Source organism: Thunnus thynnus, chromosome 5, assembly GCF_963924715.1.
Source record: "Thunnus thynnus chromosome 5, fThuThy2.1, whole genome shotgun sequence".
Lineage (NCBI taxonomy): Eukaryota > Metazoa > Chordata > Actinopteri > Scombriformes > Scombridae > Thunnus > Thunnus thynnus.
The window spans coordinates 28,662,818-28,681,636 of NC_089521.1; the positions used below are offsets into that span (position 1 = coordinate 28,662,818).

Genomic DNA, 18,819 nt, shown 5'->3' on the forward strand with positions numbered 1-18,819 from the left:
CTGTGAAAACAAATCTTCCTCTCAAGCTACTGTAGGTTGATGTTGCATGATAGAGCTCGAGGAACTTCCAAAGTCCTTGTGTCGTATTCCTGAATGTTTGAATCATATCTTAATCTTTTATTTTCTTCTGCAGGACTCAGAGGAAACATTATGCTAATCACAGAGCATGTGCCGGGATAAATACTGTATAAGATTTTAAGAGATGCACTGCAAACACACCTTGATATAGTGATCCTTGGACCCGGTGATCACAAGGTCTTGGTTGTTTCCGGACTTATCCACAGTCAAACACATTACTGGACCGAGGTGACCAGTAAGCTTCCCAGTGGATGCAAATCTGACAAAAGAGACAAAATATAAATGAACAAGTATAATCAATTTTTGGCCCACTGCAACCATTTTAAACACCAGTTGTGAAAAGGTTGCTCCTCTCCCTGTTCACTAATCCCTGGTTCCCAACATTACTGGTGTTTTTGTGTTAAATCACTAATTTCACTCTAATGTTCCTGTTCATTTCAGTCATGTTACACAAATGTAATGTTTCAATTGAGTATTTTGTGTTTCAGGATGTCACATTTTGTTGAAGGGCTTCATTTGTTGTGATGGTAGGGCAGATTGTCTGCCTAATCAGTGATAGTGGCAACAGGTGTGCATCATTAGCTGCACTCAGTAGTGAGTCACTTGGCACTGTCAAGTTGAGGGAGGAAGGATAAAACTGTTCTGTAATAAACTGACATTCTGTATATTTGGTGCACTCATAGCTGTGTGTGTGTGACCAGAGGAAATTGTGATTGTCAGCAGTAACAGAGATTCTACGTCAGTGTTGTTCTTTATGTTTTGAAAGTGTGGTTTCAGTCTAGCTCACCCTGTGGTAACCTGAGCAGGTGGTACCTTCCAGTTATTTTGGTTGAATTTCCCAGGGTTCATTGTTTCCTCTGTTTCGTCAATATTTTTTGTTAATAAATCTCACTTTCTGTGCACGTATTCTGGCCTGCAGACCATCCTTTTAAAAGGTTTCCAGTGTCCAAATACCATCTTCTGCCCTTTATATGGGGTGGCAGCAGTACACCAGTCTTACCCATTACAGCACATGTTTAAAGGGGACTATATATCACCCACACTGCAGAGAATCTTCAACTAGCTGACAACCTGAATGTGTTTTACCGCAGGTTAGATAAGCTCACTTTCACACCCCTCACTTGCTCCGATTCAGACTTCACACAATCAACTACACCCCCTGCTATCACCCCCCCCTCCACCCTGACTCCCCACCAGCACTGATGGTTTGTGAAGAGGATGTGTGTCAGCTCTTTCAAAGACAGACGATCAGAAAGGCACCAGGCCCAGACGGCGTTTCACCCCCCCGTCTGAAAGTCTGCGCTGACCAGCTGGCCGCCATCTTCACACGGATCTTCAACAGATCACTGGAGCTGTGTGAAGTCCCCTCCTGCTTCAAACGCTCCACTATCATCCCGGTCCCCAAGAAACCCTGCATCACTGGATTGGATGACTACAGGCCAGTTGGCCTGACATCTGCGATCATGAAGTCCTTCGAGAGACTGGAGTTGACCCACCTGAAGGACATCACAGGCCCCCTGCTGGACCACCTGCAGTTTGCCTACTGTGCAGACAGTTCAGTGGATGATGATGCATCCTGAAACACCTCGACTCCCCAGAGACGTACACAATGATGATGTTCGTGGACTTCAGCTCAGCGTTCAACACCATCATCCCAGAAGTCCTCCTCACCAAACTCACCCAGCTCACTGTGACTACCTCCACCTCTCAGTGGATCACAAACTTCCTGACAGACGGGAAGCAGCAGGTGAGGCTGGGAAAAAACCAGATCCAGCACCTGAGCAGTCAGCACTGGCCCTCAGAATGTGTGCTCTCCCTGCTGCTCTTCTCCCTCTACACAAACTACCACACCTGAGGAGACCCGTCTGTTCAACTCCTGAAATTTACAGACGACACAAAAGTCATCGTTCTCATCCGAGACGGCGAGGAGTCTGCATACAGACGAGAGGTCCAATAGCTGGGCATGTGGTGCAGTCACAACAACCTGGAGCTCAACACGCTCACTGTGGAGATGACAGTGGAGTTCAGGGGGAGCCCCCCATGACTGTCCCCCCATCACCATACTCAACAGCACTAGCCCCTTCTACACAGCCTGGTCAAGGCGAGAATGCTGCGCCTTTATTCTGTCTCAATTGTTCTGTATAAAAAGGTACGGACATAGAATGGGGAGGCAGAGTTGCTCCGCCAATAAGCCGGCTACAAAGGTAGTAACAGAGCCGGATCGATGTCTGTGTGAAAGGGAGAGCAGGCATGGTGGGACAGCGAGCTGATGCCATCGTGTTACATGTCACGCCTCATGCTACGTAAAAGCACACACGAGGACGCTTTGTTTGGTTGAGTGTAAAAAAAAGCAAATGCAGCTTAATGATGGATCTTCTTTACAACTATAAAACAGCCTACTGTGTCTGCTGTGGAATCCTTCAGATTTCTGGGATCTACGATCTCCTAGAACCTGAAGTGGGAGTCCAACATCAACAAAGTCATCAAAAAGGCCCAGCAGAGGATATACTTCCTGTGCCAGCTCTGGAAACACGACCTGCCTCAGGAGCTGCTGACTCAGTTCTACACTGCAGTCATTGAATCTGTTCTCTGCACTTCCATCACCATCTGCTTTGGATCGGCCACTAAACAGGACAGGAACAGACTACAACAGACAGTCAGGTCTGCAGAAAAGATTGTCAGTGACCTGCCCACCATCCAGGATCTGTACACCTCCAGAGTCAGGAAACAGGCAAGGAAAACCACTGCAGACCCCTCACACCCTGGACATAACCTGTTCCAACTTCTCCCCTCTGGTAGGCGCTACAGAACACCAAAACCACCAGACACAGGAACTGTTTCTCCCCCCTCACCATCACACTAATGAACAGTTAACTCGACTGTTTTTCTGACTAAGGAAAACATGGAGACAATGATGGCATGGACTTAATTGTTAAGTGGATGAACAAAGTTTCTGAATGAAGTTTGCAGGACTCTGTCTTTAGCGCAAATAATAGTGTGTTCCTGCAGGTCATGTTGTTTCAAAGTTATTTTAATCATCCAGACTGCCAGTTATCAATTTTTTATAATCCAAGAGGAGCAAAGAGGCAATTTATCAAAACTGATGGATGACAGCAATGGATACCTTCAGGTGTTTATACTGAAATGAGTCTTCCAAGTGGGCAGCAAAAATAAATTGGGCTATGAATAACTAATCTTGTGTGTTATGCATCTGAAAATAGTAAGGTTGGATCAGAAGGAGAGATTCACAATGGCAGGGGATGAATGCAGACTGAGAGCATTAGTTCATGTAATATTTATAGATATTTTGATTAAAGAAAAAATATGTTTTTCATTTGTAATTTCCATTATCATGTACGGCTATTGTCTTTGATTTCACAAAGTGAGACAATAGAAAAAGTTACTGCTTTTGTATTTTACAAACTTTAAAATATAATATATATTAATGATATTGAATTTTATCAAAAGATTCCCAATTGGAGACTGTAATCACCTATTTTCTGTTATCTCTCTCTGAGATCAGCCAGATGTCACATTAGCAGCTTTGTGAGACGGTAATGTTTATGAACTGACGCGTTGGACAGGTGGAAAGCTTGACTTACTGGTGTCACTGTATGAAGTGTGAAATAAAGGGATCACCAAAATCTTTAAAATTCATCTTCTAGAGACCTTCACCATGTCTGTACCAAATTTCAAAATATTCACTCTGCACCACTCGGACTCACATTGCCACCCATAATGCCATGCTGCTCAAGAGCTCAAGTATGACTGTTTGTGACCATTTCTTCTTTTTAGTTAAACTTAGCTGCTCACCTTCGTAGATCCCAGACTCTGACCGAGTTTCCAGCAGCAGCATACAGAACCGTCCCGTTGGGGTTGAGAGCAATCTGGTTGATCTGGTTCTCTCCTGCTGGGATGGTGACCGTCCGGCTGGTGGTAGATGCACAGATGTCGCCAACATTAACCTGACCAGAGGACCTGCAGACACATGGAGGCAACATCTAAATAAATCTACAACTGGCATCTTAGAACTCTAAAGGAAAAGAAGTTTCCCAAACTTACTTGTAAATCACATTTATGTAATTCTGAGTCAAGGTCTATTAATTAATAAAGGCCTCTGTGGTTTACTTGTGTTCTTGTCAAGTCAAGAAATCCTGGTAAAACTGATGTATAAACACAATCTCTTCAGCTGCTAAAGATCGGGCAGATCCATCAAGACAGTCACACTCACGTTAGCGTTCGGATACATTTGGCCGAGTCCCGGATGTCCCAGACTTTAATATAGGAGGTGGAGATGGTGAAGACCAAACTGGAGCTGTAGCGGACTGACACCACGTTGTTGGGGTGACCTGCCAGGGACATTATCTCCTGACCCGTCACCAGGTTCCAAACCTTACAGGTCCGGTCTGCAAGAAGACACATAGTCTGTCAGTCTGTCTGTGCTCTGTCAACACTATTTCAACAGAGTACAGCTCAAAATCAAGACTGATTTTATACAACATCTATTCCCACTAACAAGGACAAAAATCAAATAAAAGTACCCAGAGAGAGAAGTTACTTTATAAGTTAAAAATGAAGAAAGCAGGTTGGGAATAAATGAGAGATTCGATCTACCTGATTGCCTCCATTTTTATCTCAATTTATTATGTTTAAAAGCTCCTTCCTCCTTAGAGTTTTACCGCAGGTACCCAGTGTCAATTTATTTCATTACCTCATTTATTCTCCTGTTCCACATATTGTGCATGACAGTCCTAATGAATCCCTGTCAGCTTTTATTTGCTGTTATAGAACAGCATATCAAAATGTAATAAATTACCAAGGAGGCATGTGAGGAATATCAATGACGAGGGAGTAAAGAACGAGAGAGAGCCACAGAGAAAGAGTGATGAGGTGAGGGAATGATGGAGGGAAGGAGGATTGTGGGTAATGACCTTTGGATCCGGTAAAGAGAAGGTCATCGGTGCAGTCGACACAGAGAACAGCTTTACTGTGTCCCTCCGCCACGTGGACGCACTGCAATGTTGCTGAGCGACTGCTCTTAGTGGATGGCACTGGGTTAATGACGCCCCTGGAAAACACACACATATATCACTATCAATAGCTGCAGTATGGATGTAACCCTGTCCAATAATCTGAACAAACAAGAGCAACACAGGTATTAATCACACCGACAGAACCAGTGTCATGCACAGCATGCAGCTCTCGTGGCTGATTAGCACAGTGCTGCATATCAAAAATAGAAAGATGATAACAGTCCACAGAAAAGTGATGAGACAGCTGTGAACAGAATCACCCTTACTGTGCTGAAGAAAAAGAAAAAGCCAAGTATCCAAAAATACCCCCTGTACCGTGAGAAGCTTCTCTTCTCCAGCCGGTAACAGAAAAAAACATCCAAGGAGACAAAGACAGACGATCATTGGAAACCAGCAGTGCCGGATCATCAGGGACCGCAAGTTCAACAGCATCACAGGAACCCAGATCGATACAAATTGAACTATTCCCGTGTTGACAAATTGGCATCTGATAGCGTAATTGAACAATCGCTATTCTCAAACAGTCGTAGCTATCAGTATCAGTGGAGCCGCAGGGAGAGTTGATGGTGTACCACAGATCCAGACGTCAATACTCAGGAGTTGTGAATGATTCAGGTTTAAAAGGCCGGTAGTGTCAAAAGTAAAAGCCTCACTGAAATGAGAAAAGGCTAATGAACAGAGAGGATCATTGAGTATATAGTACTGATCCCAGAGAGGATATTCATTCATTGTTTTTAACCCCAGTAACCAGCCATGTCTGGTTAATCTAGGACACTGCGGCATCATGGGATGAAACCCCTGGGACGCTCCGTTACAGGACAGTCTGATGAACTGCTTTGCTGTCCAACAATCATGCTCAATCAAACAGTGTGGGTCATGATAATGAAAGGATGAGATCTACACCATGTGACTAAAGATTCACCTTTGCCCTGCACCCCAAATAGGTGAAATCTTAGTGAGCCATGAGACAAATAAAAAATGGAAGTTGTACTTGGGTGGATCGGAGAGAGGAGGGGAAACAGAACGGAGGATGTTGGAGGACAGGTGGAGGCATCCATCCATCCTGGAGGGCAAGAGCGTTAATTGTCCACTGATTAAACTATTCCCTATTTTATACAATGTTCCTTATTTTTTACTAATTCAACCACAATATTCAGTAGCTTAACTTCAACAAGAGCAAAGTATCTTAAAGATATAATACTTGATGTAGTCTGACTAAACCTCACTCCTAGTATGTAATGAGTTTAAAAGGACCACTGGTTTTCCACATTTTAGCTTGAAATCGTTACTGCCGGCCATCTTCCAAAGCATACAGTACTTTACATATATCTTCCATTATTTCCACAACTAAATAATTTCAGCTTACTCCAGAAGAGTATAAAAGTTCACTTATTTACAACTTGCTTGAAATACAGTATGTTTTCATCACATTTAGTTAGATTTATCTCTCTCTGTATGTTCTGTTGTTGCCACATGGTAATAAATGTGCTAGTGGAGCCCTGTGTTTTTTTTGTTTTGTTTTTGGAAATGCTCGCCTGGTTTCTGAACATTTCCACACTCACACATTTAAGGGCTGGCTGCCAAAAACCACAGATTTCAGAAGCTTGGTTTCAATTTAAGAATCCGAACCAGAGAGCAAACAATAAGAAAACATGGAAGTAATGAAAAAGATTATTGGAATTTGATTGATTCTTGGGTTACAAATGGATGCCCCCCAAGCAGCCAATATTTAAATACTTGAATGCACCAATAAAGAAACATTCAAAACAAATCTTTCAGACTCCAGCTGCATCACAGCACAATATTTGAAACTAACCAAACAACAAAAACAAAAATTAACAAAATGCTCTCTCTGAAGGATTACCTATTGTCAGCAAGTCTTAAGACAGCAAGTTGATTTGTTATTAAATTCATTACATTTGAAGTGAATGGAATGAAAATGGAGAGAGAGTAACGGCCACATACTTACTCCAAAGCCGCAATTTAAACTTTAATTAAAATGGATAATGTTTCAGTTTAAGTCTGTTCAAAATGTTTTTATAATGAATCCCACACCCATGTCCAAATTGTATTAAAACGTTGTCCATTTGAATTAAAATTGTGTCTCTCATTGGTGCTGTCTTTTAATAGCCCTGCACCTACATGATGTGTGTATAATTACACCCCTTCTACTGTATGCTTTACAAAATGGTCAGTTGTAATGTGTGTTTAATGAGCCAAAACATTCAGTACAGCTAGTATGGTCCTTTAAAATGGTTTGGTCCACTCTGTACCAACATAATTAAGATTAAAAAAGACTGAATGACCTAGACTATAAAATAATAATCAAAATAATAACAACATTACCTTGAAAAAGTTAGTTATATTATTACGACACGGCAACATTACACTCCAAAATCCCAAAATGTTCTTCATGTTTGCCTCCTGTCTACATTAACCTACCTGAACTTACTTTGATAAACTAACGATTGAAAATGTAACTGAAGAACTCCACCTGCTCTCTTAAAATAATTTCTACCCACTTCCTTAAAGAAACCCTTGTGATTGCCTGTCCATTTCTGGTGAATTTCTTCAACTTCTCACTTTCATCTGGCCTTGTTCCTGATTGTTTTAAAACAGCAGTAGACTCCTTAAAAAACCCACACTAAAACCAGATACTTTTAGTCATTTACAAAATCTCAAAACTGCGGCCAATCTCAAAACAGCCATTCCTTGCAAAGCAGATAATTTCTTTCATGAATAGTAATGGTCTCTTTGAAAAATTTCAGTCGGGTTTTAGGGCAGGTCAAAGCACAGAAACCACACTCCTTAGGGTTTTTAATGATCTTCTCTTAGCAGCTGACTGTGGTCAACACACTGTATTACTCCTGTTGGATCTGTCTGCAGCTTTTGACACTGTTGATCTTGGAATTTAATTGAACGTCTTAAAAATTGGGTGGGCATTTCAAGTTTGGTTTTATATTGGTTCTGTTCTCATCTTTCAGGAAGGTCATTCTGTGTGGAAATTGGGAATTATCAATCAGCTTCAGTAATGCTAAAATATAGAGTTCCACAGGGATCCGTTCTTGGGCCCTTACTATTTTCCATTTACATGCTACCACTTAGTCATATTATTAAAAACAAAATATCAGTTACTATTTCTATGCCGATGATACACAATTATATCTCTCCTTTGAAACTAATGACAACAATCAACTGGATTGTGTCAAATTTTCTATAGTTAAACTCAGAAAAATCCAAGATTATTATCATCATAGGTCCAGAATCATCATGGACTCACATTTCCTCCCATCTTGGTCCCCTGTCATCTAACATCTTGCAGAAACCTTGATGTTATCTTTGATAACCACCTCAACTTCGACCGGCATATTAATTCTGTTGTCCAATCATGTTTTTTCCAATTAAGATATTTTAAAAAAATCAGGTCATTTTTATCTGCCCAGAACTTAGAAACAATAATTCATGCATTCATTTCATGCAATGCACTCGTCTCATGCCTCACACAACTAAAACATCAATAAACTTCAACTGATTCAAACTCCCACAGCCAGACTCATAACCAGGTCCAACAGGAGAGAACACATCACATCAGTTTTAAAATCACTTCATTGGCTCCCAGCCCGTTTTAGAGTGGATTTTGAAAAATTAATGATCACTTCTAAGGCTCATAGAAGGTTAGCTCCAGAATATATACAGCTGACCTCCTGAACTGAACTTATTCCTGGTCATTTCACGGTCAAACCTTAAAACTAAAGGAGACCAGACGTTTTCTGTTTGGGCCCCTCAGTTGTGGAAGCTCACACATTGTCTTCTTTTAAGTCACTTTTAAAATCTTTAGACTTGCTTTTTTATTGATTGATACTTTACTTTAGTATCTTTTGTTGTATATTATCATAATTTTTTAACTGTTTGCTTACTATTTTTTTAATTATATGTAGAGCACTTTGTAACTTGTTTTGTAAGGCGCTATATAGATAAAAGGTATTATTATTATTATTATTATACATTGACTGGAGATATCTAATTCGGGAATTGGCCAGCATGTCAAACCTGACAGATTTTGGAGTGTAACGTGTGTCGCTTCTCAGCTTTATCATCTTTCCCTGACTCTAATCTGACTCTCTGACAGGATCATGTCAATTTTACTTATCTCTGGTCCTTACTTATCCTGCAGGGCGTTTGCAGTACGCCCCAGATACCCTGTCATACGGCTAAACACGCCGATGTGGTTACTGGGACGAGCAGTAGGGGAGAGAGGAAATGGTGGGCTGCTCCTCAGGTTCCTGATGACTGGGCTGTGAATGAAGACAGTAGGGCTGCCAGTTAAGCTGCGGCATAATTAAAGTGTGTGCTAAGCTGTTTATACACTACAGGCAGAAGTGTGGGAGGACTGCATGAAGACAGAAGGGAGATGCATATGCTGCATTTACGTCATATAGGATCAACTGTCAGGATAGTTTGACAGGAAAGCGTTCAGACTTCTCTGAAGCCATCAAGATAGCATTATTCTAGCTTTCTGCACACTGTAGTTTACAGCCAGCTATCTTTAGAACGATGTATCAGTTTGTGGTTATGTCAGGCAAATATTAATCTGTCAAGATGGTATTCAGTCATTTCTGCCTCACCAGAGCTTCAAAAATAAATTTCTTTTGTGCGTTTTACAACCATTAATGTTTTACTATTTTAAAAGTGTTTTTAATTTAAAGGCATAATATAGCCCAGGAGGAGAGTTTCAGCGAAAGGCTTTTCACCATGACAAGACAAGAAAACACTATTGAGGAAACACTCCAATTTTGGGTATATGATTAATGTTAAGAGAACAAAATACTGGCATAATGCACCTTATATCAAAGTATCTTCTATCAGCAGCTTAAGTCTAATAATAGCCAGGCTAGTGTGAGGCTGTAATGCCACAACACACGAGAAAACAACATTTTTGGATGGATGAAATATGAAGAGATAATTGCACATGTCTTGGCTTAGACTGATTTATCAGTTTGTTGGTATTTCAGACCAATAACAACTTGTCAAGATATCTTTTAGCCAACTCCTGTCTCACTAGAACTTCACAAGACATTTGTTTGCAAAATTTTTGTGTGTAATCTAATAATTTATTAAATCATTAAATGATAAACCCTTAATTGAAAAGTAAATGATTATTATTTTCTTTTTATTTTAAGGCTTAACATATTCCAGAGATTTAGAGTTTCAATGAGTCAATGGAGAGTCTTAATGTCAACTAATCTGCAAAAGACACATTTGTTTTTAGCCTTTTCTCTATGACAAGAAAAAAAAATCTGTGGAAATACTGTAATTTTTGGTTTGAATATAATTTCAAGACGAAACAAATACTACCACAATGCACTTTATATCAACCTATCTGCAGCAGCTTAAGTCTAACTATAGCTAAGATAGTTTGAGGCTGTAATGGTCGTTACACACCAGAAAACATACAGCAACTGTTAGAAGGATGAGAAGTTTGTAGCCTAAAAGGTTTAGTGGTTAAAATTCAGTTCTGGTCAGGAGCTTTTGTTGGTTATCATTTCTTTCTTTCTTCATGATTCCTGTCTGGTCTGTCTGTTTAAATAATCTTTAAAAAGGGGGTAGCAACAATCCTGTTCTGCAATCATAAAATGCCATCAAATAAAAATAATTCATTTTGTTTGTTGTACACAATTAATAAATCACTCGCATTAATCATAAGTCAGACAATCTGGATTTCCCCTTTTTCCAGTTGAGGAAGTAGCATCTACTGGTGTTTCTACATGTGACATGAATGCAGCAATATTCTGTTTTCTCTCATATGCACCACACTCACCCACAGACACTGTCAATGTGTATTATATATATTATAAGTGCATCATGAAAGTGAGTGTTGTTTCAAGTGAGCAAACATATAATGTGCACAAAGAACAGAGATAAAGGTGTGTATGACATGCCAATAAAATCTAAAAAAAAATTAAATATTATTAGACTTCTGGAGTAACTGTTGCTGACAATATTATTCATTAAAACTAACATAAGAATAACTAATCTATTCTAGTATCAATCTGAGACAAGATGCATGAGAGCAGATTTTCGGAGAGCAGAAGTCGTCCTTAGAAACTGTTTGGAAAAGGGCAGGCACTTTCAAAAAATACTTGGCAGGTGATTGGATGAATCATCTGTCTGTCACCGTCTATCACGGGCTTTTCGCTGTCATCACTAAACCACGCCTGTAGCTGCCGGTAGTTCTAGGAAGCCGATCGGTCAAGTGCATAACTTGAAGCCTGACAAGATGGATTCTCGCGTGATCTTGTGATCTCGCAAATCCAGTTGCCTCGCAAGGAAAAAGGAATTTACTGAGAAGACAAGAAGAGGAAAAAGGCCAGTGATTTCCTAAATATGTGAAATGCTAATCATAGCTAGATCAGCAGCAGAGGGATTGATAAGCAAGTTGAACACTGAATTTGAGTCAAAAACAGGAGTGAAAAAAAGATAAATATCACTACCATTATGGCTCAAAGAGACATAATTTCCAGGTTAGGAAGGAAAAATATGACTTTAAATTCAGTGCAGAACTTGGCGGGTCAGAAGTTATCGCACCAGGCAGAGAGCAGTTTTGATTTGGATGAAACCACATGCTTCTCCAAAGCAGGAAACCGAGAAAAGGAGTATTAGTAGAGTTGAAGTGAAGTTTTTTTTTCGGCTTTACAGCCACAGTGTTGGCAACGGGCTCTTACTGTTTAATCTCCTTGACCTTTGCCCTTTCAGCTGCTGCCTTGTCATAGGTCTTCCTGCGAGAGAGCGGTGAAGGCTCCGGTGCTCGCTTTTCCACCCCTGACGGAGTTCTGGAGCCAGAACTGATCATTCAGTTTGATACAGTTATCCACAAACAACACAAAGACAGTATAGAAAAAAAAAAAATGAAACAACCGAAAGATGTGAAATCAACACGAAATAATGGCAACAATGAGGAGATGAGCATGCAGTACACACAGAAACACAGTTACCTGATATTTTAAGTCCCAAAACAGTGGTGGTTCTTCGCCAAGCCCATGTTTAATTAATGATGACACTGTAGACTTTGTGCTATACTACAGCACCCCAAAATATAACTCCACTACTGTATTTACTGATTGCCATAAAAGTCACAAAGTACTTAAGTTTGAAGCATGGTCTCTCACAAGCCAGTTAAAGCGGTCTGGTTAGTATATTTGCTTCCAGTGTGTAACTCAGCCGTCATAAGGAATTAGAGTGGCGGTTTTTGCAGGGCACAATAAATAAATAAGCCATACATATGTTAATATTTGCTCCTTTCGACATGCTTTTACCTCGAAGGACTTATCAGTTGGAGGAAGGTATGGCAATTTGATGTCAGGAGGCTAAGGAATAAAAACGTCAAATAAACTAAATAAAGCAGAGGGAGGTAGCAGCAACTTCAAACATGCAGGAAGGGAGGAAATAGCAATTAATGTGTTATCAAAAGAGTGCCGGGCCTGGACTTACATGCTGCCCATTTTAGAGGAAAAGCCAGGAGAGAGAGCTGTGTAGTCCCTGACTGATGAGCCTGACGAGTCCATGTCTCCTCCCCCATCTGGTGTTTCAGCTAACGGCAACATCGGGCCAGAGAAGTCTGCAGTGGGCGCGTCGGGGGCGGAGTCAGTGTTTGCGTACAGTAACTCCATCTGAGTGGTGGTCCTCCTACGAGCCTGTAGAGCACAGATAAGTGGAAATTAGACAGGAAGTAATTGGGTAAACGCTGGAGTTTATTATGCAGGAAATGATGCATAAACACAAGAAACAAAATACCTTATTCCTTGTTTTGGTCTCTCCACAGAGTTTCATGAGATCTGATGCCAAGGTGCTGCATGAGGAAATACACGAGTTTTATAGAAATGAGTGGTAATATACATAAAACCCTCTGTAAAATTAAATCAATTAATGAAACATAAATGTATAATATAGGAAAAGAATGTAAAATAATAATAAAATCACAGCATTAACACAGCAGCATGAAAAAAATATACATTAAATACATTTTTAAGAACATAAAAATTAACATTAACAAAGATAAAGTTTAACAAAACACAATAAAACATTGATTTGCATAACTTGGCATAAACACAACACATAAACATATAACAGAAACACAACATAACACAAACACCACATAACATAAACACAACATAGACTAGAGCTGCAACTATTAGTCAATTAATCGATTAGTTGATCGACAGAAAATTAATCGCCAACTTCACTGATAATTCACTGATTGTTTTGAGTCATTTTAAAATAAAGAAATACCTTCTAAAATGTGAATATTGTCTGGTTTATTTAATCCTCTATGATGATAAACTGAATATAGCTAGCATAGCATAGCATAGCATAGCATAGCATAACATCACACAACACAACAGAAACATAACATAAACTTACTTTCCCTCTGCAGAAGGGCTCTGGGCAGATTCATCACTGCTGCTGTCATCTCCACTTCCTGTCAAATAGGATCAATAAGTGATATTAAATTAGTAAATACATTTTTGACCGAAAGAGCTGAGATGACAACTTAATGTCTCTCTGAGATGTTTTCTAGTGAGTACACCTTGCCTGACACTAAATAATAACCCTCTTACACAACTATATTCTTTTTTTTTTTAAGTGACTAGTTACTAACTAGTTGCTCAAAATGGATTTAGGAAGGATGAACGAGGGAAGCAGATGAGGGCGATGTCAGCGCAGCGCCATGCCTTTTCATCGACAACAGAAACTCGGTCCTCACGGAGCTCAATGGGTTCAGATGGATTGAAAAGGTGAGAGGTCAGAGGTCAGAGAGCGGCCAGGTGGGGAAGGGTTATAAAAAGAGGTGTGTGGGTGGGTTCAGGTGAAGGCAAAAGACCCAACATGAGACGTAAAGGTTGTAAAGTGTGAGGAATAATTAGTCTGTTGCTCCTGTGGGGGTCAGCTGACCTACAGGGACTATCAGAGTCACGTTATCCACGTTTGTATGGTTCCTCTGGAAGGGTCTGGGATTAGCAGGGTGCTAAAGCATGGAGGCTGTAGCACATGGTGAGCTGGGAGGAGGAGGAGGACGAGGAGGAGGAGGAGGAGGAGGAGGAGGAGGAGGGAGGAGGAAAAGTGTCTCCAGATGAGGGGCAACGGGGGGAATCAACAGACAGATGGAGGGAAGCCTGGTTGCATTGCACCTCATGCACCTGTTCATGTTATGTTTAGTTAGTTTCAAAGTGCAAAGGGAAGGAACCATGCATTCATAACACAGATATGAGTCTAAGATGGTTTCACTTACCAGCCGGGATGTTACCTAGCTCTGTAAAAACATAAAAAAAACAAAAAAAGAAAAGGAAAACGTGGGGGAACAGAAAAAAGGCAATGCACAAATCAAAACCACAGTCCCCCGAAATTCTAAAAAACAAAAAAAAATAATAAAGTGCAACTACTGTAAACAGAACATCCTACTGAACAGAGGCTGGCAACTATACACACCATTTACAATACTAAAGTAGCTCCGTAACCAGTGGTTCTCACACATTTATAGGGATTTATAGGGATTTATGTTTTAGGAAATTTGGTCAAATATGATCTTAGTAGCAGACATTGAAGTTTTTAGGCCAGCTTATATTCAGCAGCAGGCGACAGGCAAAGAGCCTCTCAACAGGCCCAATCATGCAACTGACCAGTAACCCAGTCCACTTCCTGAGAGGCCAGATATTTAGATTTACTCTTTTCACAGAATTAAGTCATGACAACATTGAGAAATCATCATCACCATCATCATAATCCCTGGATTAAATCAAAAGTTTCAGTTCAAATTCAAACTTGATGTAATATTAATGACTCTTTCAGGAGGTGGGCCGGGTTAAACCAGAGGGTCTGGTCCGTGTTTTGGGTCCTCATCTCCACCGCTGACTCAGTACAAACAGACGCTGTCGTTACCTTGCAGAGCGTTTCCCAGCAGGGCGTCCAGCTCCGGGTTGAACTCTGCCTTCTCCTTCAGCATGTGAAAGAGCAGCTGGTTCTGTGTGGCGCTGGTGATCTCCGTCTGCTTCAGCCGGCCCTCCATCACCTTCACCTGAGACTCCTTCTGGGCCGCCTGCAGACCCTGAACAGATCAGACAGCAGAGTGTTTGTTCTCACTCACAGATTTCATACGATATGCAGCAGTCTAGATACTGTGTTAAGCCAGTTTTATCTGTCATAATGACACATATATGAAACATAACTACATATACATGATATACATACATTTTTTTTCACTTACTGCAATTAACTAACTTTAAAGACTACATTAAATGGAGCCTTTTACTTTTACTTTTATCAATAAGGCCAACACAGTTTTTTTCAGCAATCCCTCTGCCGAATCCCAAAAATGCAGTTTCATGGGGCCTTTAAAGATTGATCTGAATGTCAGAAACAAGTTTATTGCCAAGTAGGTTTGCACATGCAAGGAATTTGCCTTGGTGTTGTGGTGCATAACAATCAAAATATACAACTACCTATATATAAAGTAAGAGAAAAAAATACAAGTACAATACAAAGTAAAATATACAATAAAAAAGTAAAATATATGAATATATTCTAAAATGAAAATAGCTATGAAAAAGAACGTATAAGTAAAATGTATAAAAAAAAAATCATTAAATTGATAAATATGCCTTTTATTTTGAGTGTTTTTTCCTGATAGACATCTTGTCATTATCAGTGCTGGTACCTTGTTTATAGCCATTGACATGAAGTGATCCAGCAGGAATCGAGCTTCTGCCAGGGTACATGAACTAATCACAGCAGAGACGTCCACCGTGTCGCCGTCCTCCTGGAAACAAACACGGTGAAGGATAATTCATATACCTTCTTAAATGCTCTCCAACTTTTCTCCATCCATTTAACTGAACACATGCGCGTCAGCAGGCCAGTACAGTTAAACCTTTAGGCTACCAATCCCCAAAGTCATCTGGCTTTCTCACCTTTGTCTCCTCCATCTGCATGATGTTGGCCTGACAGTCTGCGATGCTGTCATTAATGTAGTCAATGTTGGCTGTTAATGCGTCCACTTCCTCGTTCAGGGGAAGCATCGCCTTCTCTGCCTCTGGTCCTTCTCTGTCCAGCCGTTCTCTCTTCCTGATGACCTTCTCCTTACGCTTAGTCAGCTCCTCCCTTTGCTTTAAAAAGGCAGAGAGGACAGGAAATGATTATTTATTGATTTGTTAGACCGCAGATGTAGGTTTTGACAGATGTATCTGTGGAATAATCTCTGATTGTTGTTATTAATGTTGCAGCAGCAGAGAAAGCAGTGCTTTAGATCATATTGAAGAATGAAAAGCAGGAAGTAGCAGATTCACTCATCCAGGTTACGACAGGTTCAGGGTTTCCACCAAGCCCAGTACCCACCGGGCCAGAGTTGACCCCCCACTGGGCCTAAGCAACGTGGATTTAAAAAAAAAAAAAAAAAGTATTTTAAGATGTTTTGTAAACTCTACACAAGCAGCATCGCTCCTTTATGGAATAGTGTAGCAAGTGTGCAGCGCACAAGAGAGAGAGAGAGCGCGTGTGTGTGACGGTGAGGCTGCATCTACCGGAGCAACCTGCCTACCGTCTGAGATCAGCCTGAGCAGGCGGACAGCAGGAGAGTTTCTGCCGAAAACAAGCACGGAGGCCCGGGGAGACATGAGAGCAGCTGCTCGCTGACAGCTACGTGTGTTTACAGCAGAGAGCAGGAGGGAGGACAGGCGTCTCACTGCGTTTCACCCCCCCCCCCCCCCCCGCCCGCCGGGACTAACAACTTTTCTGGAGGAAACCCTGAGGTTTGTTTTTACAACCCACTGATGATGATGATGATGATGATGAATCATGCAACAACAAGATGATGTAGCAGTAATTGCGACTCCCTCAAAGGTCAGGATTTGATAACCTTTCAATTCTTAGTGTCTACACAGCTTGTGATGAATCTATTTGGCCCCAAAAAGCACAAATCAACTGAAGTTTCTGTCCACAGTGACAACTAGAAACACTAGACACCTTTCTTATTCTGGACTATTTTGATTCAGCAGAGAATTTAGGGCACAATAACAAATTTACTTGTATATCTATGCGTTTATGCACTTACAGCTGGGCTCACCAGGAAAACTCAACTGTACTGAGAGTTTGTTACTGTAAGCGAAGTGTCATTTATAGAGTTACATTCATTAAAACCTCACAGATGCAAAGTCCAACAAGTCTTTGATTGTTGACCACTGAAGCCCTTTTAAAGCAGGGTGACAGTTCGGTGTTACTTGCTGGAACAGTATTGATGTTGGAGATGATTCCCAGCTGGTCGAATTATTCAACCCTCCTGGACCGTTGTAACCAACATCCGTAAAACCATATAATACAACTTTACAGGTGCTGCTGGAGGATTTTACCTTGAGGAGGCGGTTCATGTCGGCCTCCATGTTGGAGATGGTCATCCTCTGCATGATGACGTCGGTTATCCGTCGTTCGAGAGTCTGCCATTTATTACGGGCGATTCTGGTGGAGTAAATTCCTACTGTACGCCTGTAGGAAGACCTGCACACACACACACACACACACACACACACACACACAGTGTCAGTCAATTATGGTATTTGATTGACTGACATATGCACATTCAGGGATGTTGTAAATAAACTCATAAACCTGTTCCAGAGCTGGTGCAGAATTATCTAATTAAATCCATCATAATAATGGAAAAAACTCAGTTACACTTTAAGTGATTTAACGGATGTTTCTTCCAGGATCACTTACTATGATGCAGCAGGTGTTCAGTGCATTGCTTACTTCCACATACAGTATTTATTATAAGGATAAAACCTGGCCTATTTTCGCTCCAAAAATATCTATATTTAGCTGCTTTCCTCATTTGTCTCTCTGGGAACTAAATGAATGTGCGTCCAAAAAAACACCTGCGCACACACAAACTCACCGAGTGCCGTTCGGAGCAGCGTTGCCGGAGGAGTACATGCGTCCAGAGGGAGGACGGTGAGGAGAGTCCTGGCTCAGGTCTGGGAGTTTCCTGATGATCTTCCCTGAGGTGGGCCTGACCTGCCTCCTCAGAGCTGTCACCTGACACACATAGCAAACAGAAAATAGGTGAACACTACAAGCATTTCTACACACATGGCAAACAGAAAGTGAAACTAGTGAGTTAGCAGGACTTATGAAGGTCCAGGAGAGGATTTAAATACCTTGATTTTTCTTGCATTTTGGGTTGCAAAATGCAAAATACAACCCAAAATGATGCACATGCTACCTTTTCTGTTGGTAAATGTCAGGAATGTGTGCATAAGTTGCTCACCTCTTCAGTCTTTCTTCTCAGAATAAGCTCCTGCTGCCTTTTCTGAGCCTCCAGTAACTTCAGTTGGTGCTGAAGATGTAAACACAATTACAGTATCAACAACATTAGTTCAAATAAAAAGGACTGAAACACTAGGCTCAGATTGATGGAGGAGATGTAATTAGTGGATTAGTGAAGCGGGTGCAGAGCACGTCCCCGTCACTAACCTCTTGCTTGCGCTGGTCTTTCTTCAAGGTAGCGATTTCTCGGTTTCTGCGAGACTCGTTCATCCTGTTCTTCTCCTGCTGCTCCTTCATCTGCTTCATGAGACGAACCTGAGATGATCAGATTAAACAGACAATACGTTCATATCAAATACACATATATAATAAAGTCTTAGCATCAAAAGCCTTTATTATC

The 18,819-nt window shown here is 40.9% G+C and overlaps 1 protein-coding gene across 9 annotated transcripts in view; it reads right to left on the reverse strand.

Moving 5' to 3' along the window:
- kif21a (kinesin family member 21A) overlaps positions 1 to 18,819 on the reverse strand; it is a 67,080-nt gene that overhangs the window by 4,719 nt on the left and 43,542 nt on the right. For 2 of the 9 annotated variants that reach the window (XM_067590575.1, XM_067590578.1), the window contains 19 exons: positions 18,627 to 18,734; positions 18,421 to 18,489; positions 18,049 to 18,188; positions 17,507 to 17,651; positions 16,073 to 16,267; positions 15,820 to 15,921; positions 15,045 to 15,210; positions 14,398 to 14,418; positions 13,530 to 13,587; positions 12,903 to 12,957; positions 12,600 to 12,802; positions 12,425 to 12,475; positions 11,834 to 11,953; positions 9,275 to 9,406; positions 6,103 to 6,174; positions 5,010 to 5,146; positions 4,310 to 4,484; positions 3,892 to 4,056; positions 220 to 337 (listed from right to left, as the gene is read on the reverse strand). In XM_067590575.1, coding sequence (XP_067446676.1) covers positions 220 to 337; positions 3,892 to 4,056; positions 4,310 to 4,484; positions 5,010 to 5,146; positions 6,103 to 6,174; positions 9,275 to 9,406; positions 11,834 to 11,953; positions 12,425 to 12,475; positions 12,600 to 12,802; positions 12,903 to 12,957; positions 13,530 to 13,587; positions 14,398 to 14,418; positions 15,045 to 15,210; positions 15,820 to 15,921; positions 16,073 to 16,267; positions 17,507 to 17,651; positions 18,049 to 18,188; positions 18,421 to 18,489; positions 18,627 to 18,734 — 2,232 coding nt within the window. The remainder of the gene's footprint in view (positions 1 to 219; positions 338 to 3,891; positions 4,057 to 4,309; positions 4,485 to 5,009; positions 5,147 to 6,102; positions 6,175 to 9,274; positions 9,407 to 11,833; positions 11,954 to 12,424; positions 12,476 to 12,599; positions 12,803 to 12,902; positions 12,958 to 13,529; positions 13,588 to 14,397; positions 14,419 to 15,044; positions 15,211 to 15,819; positions 15,922 to 16,072; positions 16,268 to 17,506; positions 17,652 to 18,048; positions 18,189 to 18,420; positions 18,490 to 18,626; positions 18,735 to 18,819) is intronic. The other 7 variants (XM_067590583.1, XM_067590584.1, XM_067590577.1 and 4 more) reach the window with 6 other exon arrangements.